The sequence below is a fragment of the Gymnoscopelus microlampas genome, assembly GCF_963454915.1.
Source record: "Gymnoscopelus microlampas genome assembly, chromosome: 21".
Classification (NCBI taxonomy): domain Eukaryota; kingdom Metazoa; phylum Chordata; class Actinopteri; order Myctophiformes; family Myctophidae; genus Gymnoscopelus; species Gymnoscopelus microlampas.
This window is the reverse complement of record NC_139958.1, coordinates 8,998,772-9,022,329: the sequence shown is the minus strand read 5'-3', so window position 1 is coordinate 9,022,329 and position 23,558 is coordinate 8,998,772. Positions and strand designations below refer to the sequence as shown.

Sequence of the window (23,558 nt, the reverse complement as noted above, 5' to 3'; positions counted from 1 at the left end):
GACCTCTGACCTCACTGGACGGCCCGCCACACTTTTTTTTACACCTCTCCTGCTTAGCGGAGAGTGTGGCGTTGTAGAGGGGGTCTCCCAGAACGCGTGTGTATGTCACAAGTGCTGGCATCGGCAGCCGTCTCCGGTCCAGTGTCCACTATTGTCTGAAAATGTCAGAAAAGGGCACTTTTCTGACCTCTGACCTCACTGGACGGCCCGCCACACTTTTTTTTTACACCTCTCCCGCTTAGCGGAGTGTATGGCAGCGTAGAGGGGGTCTCCCTGAACGCGTGTGTATGTCACAAGTGCTGGCATCGCCAGCCGTCTCCGGTCCAGTGTCCAATTTGTATAGGCTATGCAGTCCTTTGAACAGCATTTATCCATTTAGACAATGTTTTAATGTTTTAAAAAACGTTTTTGTTACACAGAAACATAATATATGTTATATAGCTTCGTTTAAATGCTTAATTTATAGTTTTAATGTGCAAATGAACCGTTTTTCAATGATTTTCAATGGTTTCTTTTTACTCTAGAGGGTACTCTTATTCTGAAGAGATCGTCAACCGGAAGTCTTATTTCTGCTCCGTTATTTCTTGCCCCAGAACCCCGACGGCGTCACGCTTTGACGTAAACGACGTCCCACCCACACACGCACGCACACAAGTGCGCGCGCACCGCACACAAACACGAGTGGTGGAGAGAGTGCACTGCGTACACACACACTGACACACAGCACACACACACAACCACACACACACGGACTGTCAAACATGGGAGCCGAAGATACGAACCGGATTATTACGTAAACAACAAAAAAAAGAGAAAATGTTGACTTTTAATCTACGCAGATCGACGCAACGGATTTCCTCCTCTCTTCAGTTCATCCGTTTATTAATCCGTTTATTCTGTGATTGACTTTATTTTAAACGACACACACACACACACACACACACACACACACACACACACACACAGGCGCGCGCGCGCCGACAAAAAAACCCCGCTGGACTTGAACTTATATTTAGTTTCTTTGGACTTTGGTATTAACTCTATAACAGATCGGATCGCATTAAGGCTGATGTTGGCTTGGCGGGGGAATGGAGAAGAAACGGAGTGATTGTCCCGCGCTGCCGCCCGGTTGGAAGAAGGAAGAAGTGATCCGGAAGTCTGGACTCAGCGCTGGAAAGAGCGATGTGTACTACTACAGGTGTGTGTGTGGGTACACGCACGCCACACACACACACGCACACACACACAAACACACGCACGCACGCACACACACACACACACACACACACACACACACACACACACACACACACACACACACACACACACACACACACACACACACACACACACACACACACACACACACACACACACACACACACACACACATACACACACACACACAGAGCTTGGTTTCATGACAGTGACAGACGCCCCGTGGTGTGCGTGGGCAGCTGAGTGGCTTCAAAGCGTTGTAGTCTAGAGTAACCAGCTTATTACTGATATTATATATTATATATTTCATGTGATATTACAGCCATTATAGGTTGACTACTACTTATGCTTTCACTATACTACCAGTGGTGGGAAAAGAACTCAAATGTTGTACTTAAGTAAAAGTATCAATACTGCAATGTAGAAATACTCTGTTACTAAGTAAAAGTCCAGAATTCAAAATGTGCAAAATGTGTAAAAGTACAAACGTATTGGTATCAAAATGTACTTAAAGTACCAAAAGTAGAAAGTACTCTCATTATGCAGAATGTCCCATTTCACAGGTTTCACATGTATAAAAAACCTTTTGAAAATAGCAGATCTACAAGCTTGTGACACGTTGTGAGCTTGTAGATCTACTATTTTCAAATAGCCAATAGGGCTAAAGTGCTTAGTGTATGTTTCGTAATAACAATTAAAACCTTAACAGTAACTTGTAAATAATATTGTCAAATAATTGTAGTGGATTGAAAGTACAATATTTGCCTCTGAGATGTAGTGGAGAAGTAATAGTATTGAAAATTGGAAATACTCCAATAAAGTAAATACACATCAAAATGGTACTTAAGTACAGTACTCGAGTAAACGTACTTAGTTACTTTCCACCACTGCTTATTAATGCTATTTTACGTTTCATGTATGTAATATCACAGCCATTCTAGCTCTACTTCTACTTCTACTTTCACTATTACTATAATACTGCTGCTGCTACTATCGTCAGTACCAGTTGTCAGAGTTCTCACAGCAGGCCCTGGCACGATTCCAGTGCAATTACATCATTTTAGGGGCACGGCCACTTGGCCAATGGTGTTGACGCGGGCACAAAGGCCCTCAATGTGAAACTGTTGGCTATTTCTTTTCCCAAAATGTGAAAAAAGTAAAGCATAAAAGACTAGAAGTAATGTAAAGTGTAGGCCAACGTGATTTGAACGTCGTCATTATTATCAGACCTAAATTTACCCTTCGACTTATTGTTTATGCCATAATGACTGGCTATCCGCAGGGTTTGTAGCAATTTGAGCAATGTTTTAAATATTAGGCCTTAAAAATGTCACATGCTCAACTTCAAGCATGTTATTTCAGACCAATTTCTAAAGCAATTTATTTGATTTATTATTAGAATTATTTTGCATTTTGGAAAACATAGCCAATTTAACATTGATGTGCCCTGACTTCCCCAGGCTGCTTCTTCCAGTTACCAAATACTGTAAAACGTTGATTTTAAGTACTCAGAAATAATGAATATGGCTAAAGGGTTATGGATGATTCAATTTTTAATGCATAGTATAACTATCAGTGAAAAATTGATGTGCCCTGACTTCCCAGGCTGCCTCTTCCAGTTACAAAATAAAACGTTGATTTTAAGTACACAGAAGTAATGAATTTAGCTAAGGATTATGGTTATGTTTAATGCATAGTATAACTATCAGTGAAAAGAATATTTCCAAACATCTCCTGAGTCAAAAGTTCAGACATTCTCAAACAGGGGAGTTGATTCTAAAAAAATATTTTGAAAATACGTGAACATTTTTCAACATGGAAACGATTATGCAAAGATAATTGCAATTATCTCAAATAATTGCGATTAGACGATTATTATTATGTAATAATTGTGACAGGCCTATCACAGTACTGTGATGTCAGTAGTGTTCTGCGATGTCAGTGCTGTGACCTCATGCTCAGGATGTAACAGTATGACATTTCACTGTAATCTTATCAAAACTAGACCGGCCCCCTTTGGGCACCAGCCCACTTGGGGACCACATACATATAAGTCTGTGGAATGATGTACATCAGGGACGATGCTAGTTAGTTACCACAGTTAAAAACTTTAACCCGGCGTACTTGGGATTGATGCAAGTTTGGAACGATGCAAGATGGGAGTAAACAACAGGTATTGCATTAATGCATGCCCCGCTCGTTAATGCAATACCTGTTGTATTTGTTGTCAGAGTACCCACTGAACCCGTTCTCAGAGTACCCAATCGACTATATATGGAGATACGGGGATCCCTGATGTAGTGAGAAACTGCTGACATCATTTTGATGACCTTACATGGTCATATACCCTAATGGAGTGCCATTGCACACGTTGCCACTTATATTGGTGAAGGTTAGCCAATCAGGGAAGCTGGTGCATTGCCCACACACAGGGTTGCCAGATCTGCTTATTATAATTTCGATCTACAAGCTCATAATGCGAGCTTGTAGATCTGCTATTTTCAAATAGCTGATGTATATGTTAAAGTGCTCATGTGGCCCATAGTCGCTTCTTTTGGGCTGGTTTCCTTAGGCTTGGTTGCTTGTTTCTCTCACAGAATCTGGCAACACTGCCCACACACTTCCCCCAAACACACAGGAGATTCTGTAAATCCTCCGCCGACCTGCGGACAATCAGACACAGATATATATATATAGTTATATATATATATATATATATAGATATATATATAGTTTTCACTGTTTGTTTTGTTAGCCCAAACATCCCGTCTAACAATAATGTTTTCCTCCCCACACATTTTTGGGTTGTTGTCACTGCTGTTGTATCCTACTTGTATCCTACCTACACCTGCCTGGGTGGAGACCCCACCCGGAGGACGTAGGGCCTTCTTCGTCCTACACCTCCCGCCCAACACTCCCCGCTGACAGGTACCGCCACAGCCCGTAGGAATACGTTCAGTGACAAATATCACCCTCCCCGTCCGAGCCAATGTGTTCATACAGACGCTCGACAAAGCCGGATGCACCACGGTGGATTCCAACCCACATCCTCCGTGGTGATGGGCAGGCATTTCACCACTGCACTACCCGAGCGCCTTCATTGAATACAAGAACGGTCGCCCCCCAAATCACGCTCGCCTCGGGTCAAATCCAACAACAAGAATGGGGGCGAGTGTGTATTGGAGCGAGGGTTCCGGTTACCCCTTCATTTGTTTAATTATTGATCAGTCTCTTGGTTCATTTGTTTATTCATTGATTTGTTTATTTGTCCTTTCAGTCCATCGGGGAAGAAGTTCAGAAGCAAGCCCCAGTTGGCCCGCTACCTGGGCAACAGCGTGGACCTGGGATGCTTCGACTTCCGTACAGGACGCCTGGGCACCGCCGGCCAGCTCAACAAACACAAGCAGCGACGACACGAACGAGCTGCCGCCATCGCAAAGGTAGCTATAGCACACTAACATTGATAGTATATCATATAATGAGGGTGTTAAACGGATATTTCACTTTCAAACATGTGTTGGGGTCATTTTAACATCTACTCAGGCTTTTGTGTGCACGGTGCACCCAGGACAGTTTTTAAGTTGCTTGTTTCAGTATTTAGATATTTGATATTCATTTGATCAGACACGGCCCCTTCCTATACGAACCCATTGTAACTTCAAACTCCATTTTAATCATGATGGATTCATCGAAAACACCGTCCTTGGTTCTGGTGACTCATTCTGCCCTCCTCAGGGGCCCATGTTTTTTCAATAACCTTTTTCCATTCATTTCTTTTAAATTTTGTTTTTGTATTACATTTCTTTTCCCCCAAAAAAACATTTACAAAATAAATGAAAAAAGTAATTCAACCCCCCCCCCCCCCCCCCCCTCACGCATTAGATTCTAATGCTAATGATTAGAAGGACAATATCAGTCACCAGAACCAAGTACGGATGTTTTCGATGAATCTATCATGGTTAAAATGGAATTACAATGGGTTTGTATAGGAAGTGTCTGATAAAATGGATATCAAATATCTAAATATTGAATAAAGCAACTTAAAAACTGTCCGGGGTGAAATACAAAAGCCTGAGTAGACGTTAAAATGACCCCAAACATGTTTGAAAGTGAAATATCCCTTTGAAGGAAGAGTTCTGTTTTTTATGTTCCTTCTCTCTCTCTCTTGTCTCTCTGTCTATCTCTGTCGCTCTATACAACCCAAATTAAAAGCTTTATTGGCATAGCATATGAGAATCCTACAGAGGATATAAATGATACACATTAGCAATAGCAAATCATTATCAATAAATATGCATTAATATGTAATTATCAACATCAGATACAGTAATAGTAATAAAAAACGTATAACAATTACAGTCAATTCAACTCATGACCATACAGGACAGGAAAGTTGTCTATTACACAGCGTAAGTCTGGAAGCAATGAGTCCAGCACATGTAATAGAGATATTACTATTATTTATTCATTTTTCTCCTAAGAAAACCTCTCACGAATCCTTATATTTCTCACAGTAAGCAATGAGATTCCCTAGAATAACAAAGTGCAGTCTGGCCTCTCTGGCTAGTCCGTTCTGCCTGTGACAGCCTGTTTATATGGCCAGGCTGTGTCCACTCAGTATGTAAATTGTCAACATTTCCCTCAGTTTTCTATCAGTCACAGCGGTCAGGTTATTCTGCCATCGTGTCCTCCCGGTTTAGGGTCAAATAGAATTCTAATCTACTTTGTGATTTGCAGTGGTGGAAAGTAACTACGTACATCTACTCAAGTACTGTACTTAAGTACAATTTTGGAGTATTTCCAATTTTCAGTAGGCCTACTTTTACTTCTACTCCACTACAGTACATCCCAGAGGCAAATATTGTACTTTTACTCCACTAGTTACTTTGTGGATTTTGATTATTATTACAAAACATTACCCACTTCAGCCCTATATACATCTCGGGTATTTCTACATTGCAGTATTGATACTTTTTCTTAAGTAAAACATTTGAGTTCTTTCTCCACCACTGGTGATTTGGTTGTTTTGTTCCGATATTGGGCCAGATTGATTGCTTTCTGTCCTGAAGCCCTGGTGTTTGTGTGGGCCTATAGCTTCAGAACCAGCTGGCAGAGAGGGGTCTCTCTTATCCTTGTTCCAGTCTTGGCATGAAGTGCTTTGTAATGTAGGAGTGGGGGGGCACTTGATTGGCCCTGCATGCATAATTAACTGTGTTTATGAATACAAAATATATATTTTCCCACAATTCTGCATGTAGGGAGATGTTTTTCCCCATTTTGCTTTTGCTTTTTTTCCCCCCATAAAGCGAACATTTTAAACTCGGATCTGTGGTCCCTGGAACAACATATTTTGAGACGGGGGGTCCGCGGCCAATTACATATAATTTTGGGGGTCCTTGACATTGAAAAGTTGGCACATTGTACCACTAATATAGCAACATAAGTTTTTTTCAAAAAACTGTTAGTATTTAGAAGACATTTGTAGAATATACATTCAGAAATGTGCAAAAATGTTCACGTTTTTTGAGTACCGCGCTATGAGCTTGTAGATCTGCTATTTTTAAACAGCCAAAGAAATCTAAAGTGACACAGATGCGTTCTCGGATTGAATGGGTTAATTGCCAGGTTCTAATTGGAATGTCAATTGGAACTAGAAAGGAGTGCTTTCCACAGAGCATCATTTACACCAAATTTAGTGAAAATAAATACATAAATCATGTTTTTCCAACACGGTGACATTCATCCCATTTGTGGTGCCTCCGATGGGTGTAAGTGAGGCTCTGCGTTGATTAGAGGCCTCTCATTATGTGGTTAAGTTGGACGATGGGTTCATGATGTATGGCAGTTTTTGGTAAATAGTTCCCTCCCTTAAACTTTGGAAGACAATTATAGGGAATCGGTATGGAATATGAAAAATTGGTTATCATATGACACTACAGATCATGTCTAGTCATTTGTGTGAGTGGACAAAATCTTAAGGAGTCGTAGAAAAAAAGTGTGTTTTGAAGAACATCCCAAATGGTGAAAAATCTTTTCATGTTAAATATGAAAAATACCAAAATATAATATCTTTTCAACAATCACCCACTTCTCAGAACAAATAAAACGAAGTTCAGTCAAACATGGACATTAACCATACATGTTATTGTTTGACTGAACTTGTGGATGATGTGGATGATTTTTTGTTTTAGTCATATCTTAGTCGTCTGAAAAGTTTTACTGTTAGTCAATACCATAAGATTATAGTCCACTAAATCTATAGTTGATTTACCGTAGTTGAATAAAATGTATTTTGGTGGGCCTTGATGGCGTCGTAATGGCTGATTTTACACTTGGTTGCACGCTGAAAATAGCCGATCTACAAGCTCATAACGCATCGCAGCGTGACACGTTGTGAGCTTGTAGATCTGCTATTTTCAGAGTGCAACACCCGAGCGCAACCAAGCGTAAAATGACTTGTCTTTTAGTTCTACTGGATCTCTTCTCCACTACTCCCTCCCTAACATTTTAGTCTAGTTTTTATTTGTTGACGAAATTGTCAATATATTTAGTCTTAGTTTTAGTCATCAAAGCTTAGTTTTTATTTCGTTTTTGTCAGTGAAAAACGGTAGTCGACGAACATTTTTCGTCATAGTTTTAGTCGACACTGATGTCCAGGCTCTGCTGTAAACCATCTCCGGAGGGAGACAGGAGAACCGGGTCGTCAGCAAAAACATCCCACATTTAACCTCTGTGTCCTGCAGAGTCACACCAGTAGGCTGTGGGTTTTCTGCAGCTGTTCTGCAAATGTATTTATATACGTACTGTTAGTGTACAGTATACGTTGAAGAGGGTTGGGCTCACATTGCGTCCCTGTGTCACCCCATGTAATTAGGGCCCATGCAGGCAGCTCTGCTGCCAGCCCCTCTTGTGTATATGCCTTTTTTATTATTCTTTCTTCCTCTTTCTTCTTCTGCCAGGAAATCTGCTTTCTCATGCATGACAGTAAACAAAACGTTGCACATACTGTAGGTCCGGTCCTATGCCAAGCTTCCTCAACTGGCATTGTTGAGTGGGCTAATTAGTGGTGCTACAGCAACCCGTCTAAAGTTATAAACGCTTAGAAAATTCATAACAAATCAGTCATACAGGCTACTTACTCGATCAGAAATGTTCAGATGCTTCTCAAGGTGCACAGCTCAACAATATCATGAAACTGAGAAAACAGCCCAGCACACAGTAAATGTCCTCTTCAGATAGTTTTATTTTATCTCTGCACGGATAGGCCTGTCACAGTTATTATTACATAATCGTCCAATTGCAGTTATTTGAGATAATCACAATTATTTTTGCATAATCGTCAAATCATTTGAAAAATATTCACACGTTTTCAAATATATATAAAAAAACAGAAATCTATAAGCTTACAACGCGTCACTTTGTGACGCGTTGTAAGCTTGTAGATCAGCTATTTCTGCAATTTGTACATGCATACAATTATTAAATATGTCAATAATTATTTGTCATATCTGCCCTGTGCAATTTATGATTACGAAGCCTAAAAGGCAAACAGAATGTCTTTATTCATATGTTCCAATGTTAAATGCCAATGTTTGAGAGACAATTAATCGTCAACTTAAATTTGTAATCGTGACAGCCCTACGCACGGACAGAGCGACGTACGTGTTTCAACCTAACAGGTGTTCCTCAGCGTTGTCAAAACTATGTGAAAAGGACATCTCTCAGTTTTTTCCTCCAAAAACTAATTAAACCTCTCTTCTCCCACATTTTCATTTTTGCTGAATTGACGCCACACTTAAATGCACTTTAAGATTGTCCTTCACAAACAAAAATCTAAATTGAGCCCAGAGGCATAATGATGTTTTACTGTAAACAGTAAATCACTGTTTTACTGTAGCGTAGCTTTATTTTCTCGCTACTGTAGATATAGCTCCAATATTCATGAAAATGATGATATCATGGTAGATGTGGTGAATTTCACTTTTATATAAAAAACTGGGGACCACCAAGATGTGAATACATTAGGGCAGTAGTTGGTTCTCAAACATTTATGCCAAGGAGCCTCAAATTGATATGCATTAGGCCCGTGGTTCTCAACCTGTGGGGCGACCCCCAGGGGGTCCCCAGATGACAGTGAAGTGTCAATTTAAGGCACTTTTAAGACATTTGTAATACCTAAAAAATCACGTCGAATGTAAACAACAAACTATACTATAAAAACTGGTCAAAAGAAAGAGGTAAAAATCTAGGCAGATCTACACACGAGGCGTTGTGACCTTGTAGATCTGCTATTTTCACAATATTTATCTGTGGAACCAAGACAAACTAAATTGAATGCCTCAACTCCTACATTCCAAGTGCTTTTCAGGGTGGGGGGGTACATTTTGTACCAGGGAGGGACCACTGTAATGAGAGATGAGATGAAGAGAGTGAAACCTAGGCTCTGAATAGTCATTATACATTCTCTCATTGGGTTAACGTCTAGCCTGTGAAACAATAGTGACATTAAACTATTCCTCATTTTGCTGGGGACCCAAACAAATCTAAAAATAATAAAGTGCTATGCTGTACAGCTCTTTTGTACAAATACAATACAACTGAAAATGTTTAATTACCCCACATGTAATGGAGATTTATAGAGTCATGGTGCCATCTTGTGGTGAAATACTATAATAAAAAAGCGCATCACATTACAAGACTTCTTTCTCTTTTTCCTTTACACGCCTCAAGATAAAAAGTCACCAGATGATTACAGAATATTTTCCTTTTTTTGTTTTACACATTAATGAATAAATAAATAAACAGTGCACCAGATTACAGGACAAACCTTTCTTTTCTTTTCTTAATTCTTAATTCCTTCCAAAAAATGCATTGCCGTATTTGCACCTTTCCAAATAAAATCAGTTGCTAATTAATTTCGCAGGGGACCCCCTGGTACCCCCCCCCCAAGGACCACTGGTGGTCCCCGGACCACTGGTTGAGAACCACTGCTCCAGTGGGTCCATGCTGTTTAGCCTACACTGATGGGCAACCTGGACAGTTAATACCGTAACTGCATAGACAAAGGCCTGGCAAGCAGTTGCTCCACCTCACAATTATCCTTCAGTTTTTCGTCATATACTGACAGGCCAAGCAACATTAGGGTTTTGGCCGCAGGTTGCTCCTTTAACAGATCCTCAGGTCCGCTTCTGCAACATGTTGTGTAGGTTTAATGTTATTGTGGTGGTGTCTGACTCATTTTACATCCCTTATCAATATCTGTTCTATTTACCGCTGAGTAATGAGAGCTGTCTCTCTCTCTTTCAGGGTGACCTCAACACGTCTCTTCCCATCCGTCAAACAGCATCCATATTCAAACAGCCCGTTACCAAGGTGACAGGTTACCCCGACAACAAGGTCAAGAGTGATCCTCAGCGAGGGACAGAGTCACCCAGACAGGTTCTATTCTATTCTAATTTGCTCTATTCTATTTTTACTCTGCTCTGTTAAACTCTATTCTATTCTACTTATTTCTGTTCTGTTCTTTGATTTTGTTTACTTGTTTTGTACTCTATTCTATTTCATTTTAGTATATAAATGTTCTGCATTTATGTAGCACCTTTCTCCAATATATATATATTGCATAATAGTCCTGTTATGCAGCCAAGCATAACAGGACTAGTCTTTTAGTTCTACTGGATCTCTTCTCCACTATAGTCCCTCACTAGCATTTTAGTCTAGTCTTTATTTGTTGACGAAATTGTCAATATATTTAGTCTTAGTTTTAGTCATCATAGCTTAGTTTTTATTTAGTTTTCATTTAGTTTTCGTCAGTAAATAAAGGTAGTCGGTGAACATTTTTCGCCATACTGTAGTTTAGTCGACGAAATCAACACTGCACTCTACCTCCTTGAGTCAGTCACTGCCGCCCCAATTTCATTGATGCTACTCTAGTCGGTTCCATTCTGCTGTACTCTATTTCTGTTCTATTAGACTTGGTTGCAATCTATTCTACTGTATTGTACACTTTTGCTATCTTTTCGACTGTATGTTGCACTATGTTGCAATCTATTGTAAGTTGTATATCACCATATATTCTATTGTTCTATATTGCAATCTATTACATTCTATGGTACTATATCACAATCTATTATATTTACTGCACAAAACATCTATTATGCATTATATTTCATTCTGTTGTACTCGTGTTTCTACTCTCTTCCATCCAGCTGTTCTGGGAACAGCTGCAGTCTATTATATTCTATGGTACTATATCACAATCTATTCTATTCTATTGTAAGGCAACACAATGTATGGCGTTATATTTCATTGTGTTGCACTGTGTTGTGTTTCTACTCTCTTCCATCCAGCTGTTCTGGGAACAGCGGCTGAAGGGTCTGCGCTCGTCCGACGTCGACCAGGAAATCCTCCGAACCCTGGAGCTTCCCACAGGACTGCAGAGTGAGAACTGGACCGTTATCTTTAATAGAACCATTCCAACATTCCTTTTATTTCAGTCATCTTCTCTTTCAGATTCATTATTAGCTGCACTACATTTTTAGCCTAGGTTTTTTGCCTTCTTTCTTGAGTCATGATTAGGTACAGATTTCTACAGTTTGTAGTCTTAAAGGAATAGTTCACCTCAAAAGAATCTTATTTTCTATCGATTACACACCCCATGAAGGCTCAAATTCATAGTTTTCTTTAGTTTTTGTCGGATTCCTAAGCCAATAATTTGATGATCGGCGGAGGCAGTCATCATGGAGGCGGCAGGAGACACAAATTACCTGCATTTGTGTCTCTTACCGGAGAGACCACCGCTCATCAAATTATTGGCAGCAGAGGGAAAAAAATCCTTGAATTCAAGGCTTAATGGGGTGTGTAATCGATAAAAAATAAGTACATTTTTGGGTGAACTAGTCCTCAAAGTACAGTTTGTAGTGTTAAAACTACTGTACTAAAACTGCAGCTTTTAGTTCATAATCTAGTTAGTAGGACCTTAACCAGTCTGAAAACAGCATATCACTTCTCTTAAAGGCATGGGCCCAGACGGTAGCGACGGCGACACGCTGCTCGCGGCCATAGCCAGCGCGCTGCACATGCGCACGGCTCCGGTCCTGGGTCAAAAGTCACCGGCGGCTGACAGGAACCCGGCCGTCTGGCTGAACCCGGATCAGCCACCCTGCCGCTCCTTCACCATCACAGAAGAACACATCAAGTCAGTCTCTATTTCTCTTCTCTCTCCCCCCACTCTCTCTCTCTCTCTGTGTTTTATGCATGCTGAGAGTACTGAGAGTCCCTGCTGCTTTCACTTTCTTATCTCTCTTTAAAGCGGTTTCACTTCTATAACCAGGTTTGTGTGTGCAACTAATTAGCAGATGATTAAAACACAGGACCACAGCATGCACACACACACACTGGCCGGCACCGTGTGTGTGTGTGTGTGCGTGGACAACCGCCACTTATAAACGCATGCAGACATGGAAAGGCAAAGCACAAATGCAAACACGCGTGCGCGCACACACACACACACACACACACACACACACACACACACACACACACACACACACACACACACACACACACACACACACTCACACACAAACACATAAACACGCACACGCGCACACACACACATCCGTGCAGCAGCATCCTTTTGATCTGTAATTTGCAGTATTTGCAAGCAACACCTGGGTGTGATTTGCTTCAAGTGGCACTGGTGAGAAAAATAAACTCAAAGGCACCGCTTACTTCACGCTGGGTGTGATTTATTTGCTTTCAGCTTGCATCTGTATGGTTTACCGTTAATATCAGTATTTATTTATGTTACCAGGTGTTACCAATGATACTAATTGAGGTTGTGCTCCATTCTGGTCAAACAGAGTTATGGTGCTGATAGTGTTGGCTCACTGGAAACACTCAAAGTGTGGTCCGGGTACCCTCATGGTTCCTTGAGCGGGTTCCAAATGGCCCCTTACGGGTTTGTAACTCTGAGAGTGTACAAATGGAACCAAATGGACTTGTGAGGCCAAATACATATAATGTTGGGGGTCCTTGACATGAAAAAGTTTGAGAACCACTGATATAGTAACATAAGCTTTTTCAGAAAACTGTTACGATTTAGAAGACATTTTGTAGAATCGGAACCTCAGGCCTTAATGGGTTAACAATGAGTTAATACGCTGGCTGTATCATCTACTTGTGTAACAGTTTCTGGCATCTCCCCTTCATTCAAGTGCTGGAGCCATGTGGTAAAATGGCAAGTGGCTTTAGGGCCATAAGACTGGGCTACAAGGATGTGAAAGTGCATCAAAATAGCAAAAATAGCCGATCTACAAGCTCAAAACGCGCCGCAGCAAAGTTTTGAGCTTATAGATCGGCTATTTTTGCTACTTTTGTGTGACAAAGAATGGCGACGTACGGCATTTATTTGCGAAAAAACTTTAAAATACGGAGATATGAGGTGTCTACCCGACAGTATATGCAATGTGGCCCTCTGGAGTGAGTGTGGAAATATAGTGGCCCTCTCAAACACCCCTGCTCTAACCACAAGGCCACTGAGCTGATTTAGGCTATATGTAAATTATTTATTATTTGTACCCTGAGTCATTTCTGATTTGTATAATTTATTTCTCATATCTGTCCTGTTTACAATTTTTGGGTTTCAAAGCCTCAAAGCCAAACGGAAATGTAATTTTTTATGTTCCCAATGTTAAATGTCAAAAAACACAATTCAATAATTAATCTGCATTATTTATATGACAGTTAATCGTCAACTAAAATGTCATGATGGTGACAGACAGCCCTGGTGGGGATGTGAGTCATAAGCGCCTTGCCTTGCCCGGCCGCACAGACACACAGACACACAGACTGCAGACGACTCGGGAGCCAGCGTTCTGACGCCCCAGGCTATCATTCGGCCAGTGCAAATAAATAGTTGACAGGAAGAGGATCAGACAGGACAACAAACAGGTTCTGCTGAAGCAAATTCCATCTAGAAACCCTGTGGGAGAACAGCAGCTGAATATTGAACAGACACAGTCGGTTTGTGTTGGTCCTGGAGAGCAGTACGGTGGAAAAAGTATTCAAATGTTTTACTTGTAAGTAAAAGTATCAGTACTGCAGTGTAGAAGTGCTCTGTTACAAGTAAAAGTCCGGAATTCAAAATGTACTTACTTACTTACTACAAAAGTGTTGGCATCAAAATGAACTTAAAGTACCAAAAGTAAAAGCACTAAAATGTTTGAAAATAGCAGATCTACAAGCTCACAACGTGTCGTGATGCAACTTGTTGTGAGCTTGTAGATCAGCTATTTTCAAATCGCCAAGGTATAAAATAGGGCTAAAGTGGTTAATGCATGTTTTATAATATATTAATTTATATCCGCAAAGTAACTAGTAACTAAAGTTTTCAAATAATTGTAGCCGAGTAAAAGTATAATATTTTCCTCTGAGATGTAGTGGGGTAGAAGAAAAAGTATTGAAAATTGGCAATACTCCACTAAAGTAAAAATACCTCAACATTTTACTTAAGTACAGTACTTTACACCACTGGTCCTGGTGAAGCAAATACAATTATAAAGGAACATTGTTGAGTGCAGGCTTCTTCCTCTTGTCGGTGCCACTTAAAAGCCAGAGCTGTCAATTTGCCCCCTGGTGTTCCAAAAACGATATTACAGGCAAACAGAAGCTTCGCCGCACGTGCTGCTGGTAAACAATGTTAACTTGCTGTGACAGCAGCAGGCTCCTGGTAGTCTGCTTAGCTCCATCGCAGTTAAAACGCCTGAAGCTGAACGATCTAAACTGTGTGGGGCTGCATTTCACACATGAAGCATTCCGACAGACCGACAGCATTGGGATGCTGTGTGTAAAAGGATGAACGAACGTGTCAAATTGACTGAAATATTAACGCAGGAGATACACTTTAAAGCAGAGTGATGCAGCGTGTTAGACTGCGTGTATAATGCTCCATTTATAGTCTGGTGTCTCTCGCAGTAAGTAAGTGAGTGCAATATGCGACGTGTTGAGCTTGTAGATCTCCTTAAAGGGTCAGGACACCCCTCCTCTTCATTTATTTGATCAGAATCCAGAAATGAAAAGAAACATACAATGTAGGCGTGGTTATCTGTTGTTGGTTATATCTGGACAACCAGCTCTCCCATATATGCCTAAATATGGGCATATCGGGTTTGTTTATGGTTATCTCTTAGTCATAGTGACATGCCTATATATGGGCGTATCGGGTTTGTTTATGGTTATGTCTGAGTCATAGTGATGTATGGGTGTTTTGGGTTTGTTTATGGTTATGTCTGAGTCATAGTGACATGCCTATGGGCAAATGGGGTTTGTTTATGTTATGCCTGAGTGACATGCCTATATATGGGCGTATCGGGGTTGTTTATGGTTATGTCTGAGTCATAGTGACATGCCTATATATGGGCGAATGGGGTTTGTTTATGGTTATGTCTGAGTCATAGTGACATGCCTATATATGGGCGTATCAGAGTTGTTTATGGTTATGCCTGAGTCAGAGTGAGGCATGTAAGTAAGTAAGTAAATGTTATTTATACAGCACTTCTCACAAAGAGAACTCACAGCGTGCTTTACAGTGAGATTAAAAACAAAACATGGTATTAAAGCAGTTAGAACAGAAAAGGCCTGTACAGTTAATCTCAAGCAGGACGGCAAATAAAAACACAATCATGGACATAAAATCATGTAAATCTGCAAATGCTTGTTCAGATAGTAGCGTTTTGAGGCTGTGTCCACAGAGTCTACAGCTCTCAAGACCAGTGGAAGAGCATTTCAAAGTCTGGGAGCTACAGCCTTGAAAGGCTTTCGTCACCTTTTGTTTTTAGTTTAGTATGGGGAACAGACCTTAGGGCCCTACTGGGCACATAACGTGGGAGCAGGAAGCCAAATTAACAGGAAGCCAGTGCAAAGAGGCCAGGACTGGAGTGATGTGGCACCTTCTGCATGACCTGGTTTATTTTATTTGTATCTATTTATGTAGTTATCAGGGACAGAGCACATTAATCAACATGTCAGTTTTCACATCCACGTAAATGAGCCAGAGTTAGCCAAAGGCTAAATTTCATCTGTAGTCCCTGAGCAGGCTGTTAAAAGTGGTGATATAGCTATCCATACAAAAACAGACATATCAATACAAAACAAGACAAGACAAGTAGACATAATACAGGAGACAGACAGTTACAGTGAAATATGAGAAAAGACACCAGTGACCAATGGAGCTGATAATTACCCATGATTACTAATCTGGTTTGCTTTAAGCCATCTCTTAAGGTTGAATTTGAAGGTCAAATAGTTGGTGGTCTCTCTTACTTCGGCAGGGAGACTATTCCAGTGATGGGAGGCTCTAAAAGAGAACACTGTTTCACCAAACACACTCCGTCTGAATGGTACATCGCAGTCCCCTCTGGTAGTTGCCCTTGTTGTTCTGTCACCACTTTCCCTTCGCCCTATGAACCGTTCCAGAGGTGGAGGTGCAAGCCCATTTAAAACCAGTTAACAGTCCGCCTGCCGGCCCCCACATTAGCACATTCTAATATAGGATAGGATATTATTGCATGTCTATGATCTGCGATCTACTGGTGGTCTCTTTTGTTGTGGCAGGAAGTGGCATATTAGCACATTATTTCCTTACCCCCTGAATGAGGGCTCATTTTCCCTCTGCTGTCAGATTTTGGAATTCGGGGCAATTCCTTAGAATTTTCGAAATAACTTTTCCCTTAGTGTTAGTAGTAGTTTTGACATTGTGTTAGAACGTGTAATTGTGTTATCACGATGACGGCGCGTCCTCCCTGGGCAGCCAGGTCTGCGTCTACTCTATTGCTAAACTAATCTATGGACACTGGCAGTCTCTTATTAGGTACCGTAGTTAGGTAGTCTGCATAGAGTCACATACCTTTCTACTATATGTTGAGTGTGTAATAGGATTCCAATAAGTGATGTAAGTTATAATTTAGTTGGGTCTTATCTTCTGGGTGATAGTGTAATGCAGGAAGACAGTGATGCTTAAAAAAAATATCTTCTTTGTAAAAGAGGTGCTGTAGTTGCATCCTTTAGCCACTAGATGGTAACATGTATCCACAAATAAAGTACAGTTGTTTTGCTGTAATATAGACCAATTATTTGTTTACTAACATTGAGACTGGACGCACAGGTGATTGTTTCTCGCAATCAATTCTCCCAACCTGTTGTTTTGGGGGGAGCTGGTTTCAGCACACCCCAACCCCCTCTTGTGTGTTGGCTAGTGAGGCGCGTCCTAGCGAGACCTGATAGAATGGGTTTCATTGCGCGCATACTGTTTGCACGCATACTGGTTCTTATCAGTGTGACGTCGTCTGTTAAGGGGTCTATTTGGTTTTGAAGGTAACCGGAACGCTTGCCCTAAAACACACTCTTGTATTTGCTTTACTGAGGATAAGGCTAGGAATTTGTTTAGCTAAGTTTATTGTTTATTGTTTATTTTAGATCCCCATTAGTGACTCCCTCAGCAGTGACTATTCTTTCTGGGTAAACAGTACAATTAAAAAACAATTACAGTGCAATCAAAAAATATAGTTGACAAGCACAAATTAAATAATTAAAGAACCAATACAATTCCCATGGTGGACTATGCATGGCAGGGGCGTCCTCTTCCCTGAGCCAAGCCTAAACCTGACCGCATACCAAAAGTACCAAAAGTACATACAAAATCAAGATGTTTTAACATGTATCAATATAACAATAACCAGAAATATCAAATTAGAATGAATTTAAACAAAAATATGTCAAAAGAAAATAAATGAACCAGGCATAACTCATGACGAATATAGTAGACATTAGATAAACACTAGACAAACATTAGACACAATTTAAAACTAGTTTGTTTTAGATTGTTAGTGAGTTAGTGAGTTAGTTAGTGAGTTAAGAGTTAGTGAGCCCCCCTGGGGAGCCAAAGCCCCTGTTTGTCCCAGGTACGATTCCAGGCCAGGCCAGCAATGTGTCGATGTAGTGTGTCCTTGAGCAAGACTCATAACCCCTAATTGCTCCCAGAGTGCCATAGAATGGCTGCTCACTGCTCCTAGTAGTTATAGGATGGGTAAATGCAGAGGACAAATTTCACGTATGTGCAAATATACAGTGACAAAAAATACCCCAAGGAGTAATAATAAAAAAGGGGTTTTCTGAGGTTAAGTTTAAGGAATAAGGTTAGGTTTAGACATAGTTTTTACTAAGGTTACATTTAGGAATACCTGGTGGCGACCGTTCCGAGGTCGCCGGATTTGACCCGGGGCGAGCGTGTTTTAGGGCGAGCTATTAGTAGTAATTAGAAATATACTACATCAGAGTTCCACTACCATCACTACTACAACTACTTCTTCTATTACTACTACTATAACTACTACCACTAGCTTACAAAAAAAGCTAATTCATACTACCTCTAACAAAAAAAGAAAAAAATGAAAAGAAAGCTTGTAGATGGAGGCCGTGCATTCAACTCTACTTGGAGAGAATGCTTTTTCTTCTATGAGTTCAAAGGAAAGCCTACGTGTCTGATATGCTCTACGCAAGTTTGTGAAAAGGAATACAACATCAAACGACACTATGAGACAAGGCACGAAGACAAATATGCCAAGTTTACAGGAGAATCCAGAAGGCAAAATAGTGACGAACTTGAAGTATCTGTGAAAAAACAACAGTCCGTGTTCAGCAAAACACAGATTACTTACTTAATGTCAATAATTAAAGTAGCTATTCTTCTTTGTAAAGTGATATACTGTAGTTATTGCAGTGACTGAGACAACAGACTGAAAAACAATGCTGTATAACAGAATGCGCATGAGCGCGCATGCATGTCCGCGTGCCCACATCAAGTCACTTTTTCGCCCAACAGCCCTGCTATAAACAGTCCCTACTGCACTAAACTGACCGGCAAAGTGTCTTTAATTAGTCTCAGAAGGAGCCACTACGGAGGGTTTTTCAATTGTGCACAGCTGAATGGCGGGGCACTAACAGGCAGTTGTGGCTTCCAGTTGAGAAATGGCCTCACATCTTCAGCACCCTTTATCCCCTTGGCACGTTTGAATGTTGCTCTTAATTTTCTTTTTACTAAACCCTGTGACTAAACCATTTTCTTGGCTTCTCCCTTAGCATTTCTTTGTCCAGGCTCTAATGCCTCTCTCTAGCAGTGCTTCTCAAAGTGGGGGTCTGGGGACCCCCAGGGGTCCTTGGGGGGGTTTCAGGGGGTCCCCAGCTAAATGAGTTTATATAGCAATAATTCTAACCACTTCATCCATATTTTATACTTTGGCTATTCCAAAAATAGCAAGGCAAGGCACAGCGCGTCACAAAGTAACGCGCTGTGAGCTTGCCTTGTACAACTGCTATTTTTGCCCCCTTTTTTTTTACACAAATCTTCTCTTCTGTGTGTCCCTGGCACAAAATATTATATATCAATTTCCTTGACATGAAAAAGTTTGACAGCCACTGCTCTATAGCGCCCACCGCTGTTATGTTCCTCATACTGGGTACTGTATGCTGCTGTGCCGTTCTGTGTGCCGTGTCCTTTTAGCACCTCTAAATCTCGCTCATAATGAGCTCCTGCACCTCGATCTCCTCCTAGTCCCCTGAGGCCAGAGGGATATACAGTACGTCTGGCGTGGGTCGCTCCAATTAGTCTGTACTAAGCCTAGTCCTATCTGCTGAGTCAATCGTTGTTAACCCATTAAGACTGGGAAGGCGTCTTTGTCACTTTAGATTTCTTTGGCTGTTCAAAAATAAAATGTGAAAATGTGTGCAAATCTTTGAATATATATATACATTTGTAACTCAAAACTTTGCTTCTGGGGGTCCCTGGAATAAAATATTTTCAGATGGGGGTCCACGGCCAAATACATATAATTTTGGGGGTCCTTGACATGAAAAAGTTTGAGAACCACTGATATATATACAGCAACATACATTTTTTCCAAAAACTAACTGTTTACCCAGAGGTAAAGGTTTGAGTTAAAAATATTCTTATAATAATATTCTTAAAAAGAAAGTAATATATATACCTCCGGTCTTAGCGATATATATATATATATATATATACTTTTTTTTCAAAGATTTGCACACATTTTCACGATTAAAAAAACAAAATAGCCAAAGAAATCTAAAAATGACACAGATGCGTTCCCGGTCTTAATAGGTTAAGACCATTCTTTAGAATGGACTTCACGTCGGTTGCAGCCAAGGCTGTAGTGGGGATTTTGTGGACTGTGGAGTGGAGTCTGCTTCAGAATACCTGACAGCTATGCCTCCTTTAAAAGCAGCCCACGGTACTTAACAGGTCACACAATGGACCATTGATATATGCACTCGGCCAGGGTCATTCCTCTGTTCTTTCGCGCTGTTGACTCTCAGCAGCTTTTGTAAGAATGTAACAATGGTTGTTTTTGAATCGATACGTGGCGAGGTAAGTGGAATCTCTCAGGTACGCACGCCGTGCATGCCTGTGCATGTGTGGGCGTGGGCGTGCAGCTCAAACAACTAGTGGGGCCACGGCTCGACTACATCCCTGGTTGCAACCAACCTAATCTAGAGTTTCTAGAGTTCCCAGAAATTTGCGCATAAAAACGGGAGCAACCAACCAAACTTAAGCCTAGCCTTATCTATATCCGGCTTTGCGATGCGCGTCCATGTGAATTCCCATGTTGTCTTAACTTAAGGCAATCAGAGCATCATTACTTCTTCACTACTACTAGTAATACTACTTATATTACTACTTCTACTACTGCTATTACTACTACTAGTACGTCTACTTCTACCAATACTAGCTTTGCTACTACTTCTACTACTACAACAACTACTGTACTACTACTGCTTTTAATACTAATACTGTACCTCTACAACTCATTTGTTGAGGTGTAATAATTATTTATTCATGTCTATCCGTCCAGGGAACAGGAAATGAAGGTGTTCTACGCCAGGAGGAGTCTAGAGGAGGCACTGGCCGCCGATAGCAGAGCACGATTGGCCGAGAGCTCATAGGAGGACAAGGCCACGTAGGAGAGCCAGGTATGTTCCCAGTAGCGTTACCTCAAAGTGTTGAAAGTGGGATATCGAGAGACGTTTCTTCACAAAATGAGAGTGGCTTATGAGTAGAATATACGTGTATATACACGTATATTGCATGGGTGAATTATACGCATCTCCCTCCCTCCCTCCCTCCCTTCCTCCTTTCCCTCCCTTTAAACCCCATTGCATATTCATTTAAGACTCTCTTTCTTTCCAGAATCCCTTCTTCAAGCAAGATTGGACTAACACACACACACACACACACACACACACACACACACACACACACACACACACACACACACACACACACACACACACACACACACACACACACACACACACACACACACACACACACACACACACACACACAGGATTACATACGAAGTACAGACATCAACTATACTTGCCTTACCTTCAGGTTTCTAGCCGAGAACTTTGAGTCTATCCCCCAAAAGAACCCAGAATGAAGAAATGGATACATAAAAAACATATTATAAATAATATACAATACATCATGAATATGCAATAAAAAACACAGTATCATCAGCAAATTGAGATGTTGTATGCAGTTTACATACATGTCTGTCCTGACTCATAATATGACTCATAATATGTATTGAAGACTTTGAAATTACAGTGACCTTGACCGTTGACCGCCAAATTCCAGCCAATTAACCCATTAAGACCTGAGGCCGATTCTACAAATGCCTTCTATATAGGGGTGTGCCGATATATCGTCCCGCGATATATCGCGATACGTTTTCGCGACGATATGTATCGTTTTGGGGAAAAAAAATATCGTTTTTGAAAAATTTTTTTTTTTTTTTTTACAATCATAATAATCAGGCATGCAAACGGCCCCGAAGTGAAAAGAGTGACAACATGTTTTTTTTTCGGGTCAGGTGTCATACTATTTGGATTCAAAACGGCTATTGTAGCTGAAAAGCTACAAGTTTGCATGTCTGAATAATGCAAAAACAGAATTATTTGTTTGCATTTTCTTTTTTTCTCCTCCATATATTTTCATAATAAAAAAAGTGCGTATCGTATCGTATCGAAATCGTATCGAAGTTGTGAGCCAAATATCGTATCGTATCGTTTCGTGAAATTAGTGTATCGGCACACCCCTACTTCTATATGAGTAGTTCTAATTTCTTTTCATGCCAAGAACCCCCAAAATGATAAATATTATGGCCGCGGACCCCCATCTGAAAATGTGTTGTCCCAGGGACCCCTAGAAGAGAAGATTTGTGTTGTGTTACTGAGATTCACAAGGTTAGGATGGACAGACGGGCTGACAGCCCAAAAGCATAATAATGCCTCTGGCTGTCGCTGGCAGAGTCATAAAAATGCTAGTGACACGACAACATGCCACACAAACACATACTTTTTGTTAAGTAGTTAGCAGCAGCCAACTGCCTTCAGTCGACACTGAAATCTGACTTTCCCCTCCTCTCTTTTTATGACGTACAAAATAATCTCACAAAGATGAGCTTTATTTTCAGCGCTGTATTCAAAATACACAAAACATCTTCTGGATCTACAAACATTGTGCTTCTTTGTAATGAAATAATATAACCATGCATTTTTTACGTCTTGATAGATCTGGGAATTAAGAAATCTTAACAATCACAGGGATATGAATTTTGAGCATCCTGAAAAAACGTACACCTCCAAAATATTTCGGCCCTCTTTTTGTTATTTTAGTCATAATGCATTTCGTAAACACTTTGTAAAATGCAGTGGAGGGCGGGGGGAAATACTAATGTTCTAAGCTAAGATGTAAAAACAATCAATAGATTCCCATGAAGATAAAATACTCCTTGTACAAATACTACTAGTAATACTAGTACTACTACTGGTAATATTTCAGATTTGTATTGGCTATGCTTAGTAGTAAGTACTACTGGTATTACATATGGTGTGATATTTGTAGTACAATAAGACATCTTTCCCAAAAAGTATGTGCAATTCAAAGCACTTTTCCCCTCTCTACTGCATTGGTCCAATTTTGGTTTAAGATATTTTCCTTGTACCTTTGCGCATATTAAGACAGATTTTCAGGTTTTGTTTATTTTTCTCCTTTTCTATGTAAGAGTTTATAAATTATAAATATTACCATATTCTAATTTTATGCACATATGAGATGTGCAAGATGGATTATTTAATAGTGAATACATTTTAATTTTTTTAGAATTTTTTATATTTCAAATTAAAAGTGCTTGTATAAAAAGGATCTTGATGTGAAATAAAGTAAATATACAGTTCATGGGTGTCTTGTGTTACTA

The 23,558-nt window shown here is 40.4% G+C and overlaps 1 protein-coding gene across 2 annotated transcripts; it reads left to right on the top strand.

Moving 5' to 3' along the window:
- Window positions 1-712: 712 nt before the first annotated feature.
- Window positions 713-23,537, top strand: mbd2 (methyl-CpG binding domain protein 2). Of its 2 annotated transcripts, XR_014599924.1 has the most exons (8): window positions 713-1,198; window positions 4,496-4,658; window positions 10,525-10,656; window positions 11,568-11,658; window positions 12,235-12,415; window positions 21,147-21,264; window positions 21,482-21,993; window positions 22,416-23,537. XR_014599924.1 is itself a non-coding variant. In XM_084046177.1 (7 exons), exons 1-6 carry the CDS (start codon window positions 1,089-1,091, stop codon window positions 21,235-21,237), a joined length of 768 nt encoding a protein of 255 aa, XP_083902303.1. In that variant the 5' UTR covers window positions 713-1,088; the 3' UTR covers window positions 21,238-21,264; window positions 21,482-23,537. The 2 variants fall into 2 exon arrangements, 1 of the variants encoding a protein (XP_083902303.1); XM_084046177.1 differs by having other exon boundaries at window positions 21,482-23,537.
- Window positions 23,538-23,558: the final 21 nt, after the last annotated feature.

Excerpts from the sequence above, each read along its gene's own strand:
- mbd2 (XM_084046177.1), top strand. The coding sequence starts at position 1,089 with ATGGAGAAGAAACGGAGTGATTGTCCCGCGCTGCCGCCCGGTTGGAAG. Across the intron at positions 11,659-12,234 it reads GCTTCCCACAGGACTGCAGA|GCATGGGCCCAGACGGTAGC; the intron begins GTGAGAACTGGA and ends CTTCTCTTAAAG. Across the intron at positions 12,416-21,146 it reads ATCACAGAAGAACACATCAA|GGAACAGGAAATGAAGGTGT; the intron begins GTCAGTCTCTAT and ends CTATCCGTCCAG.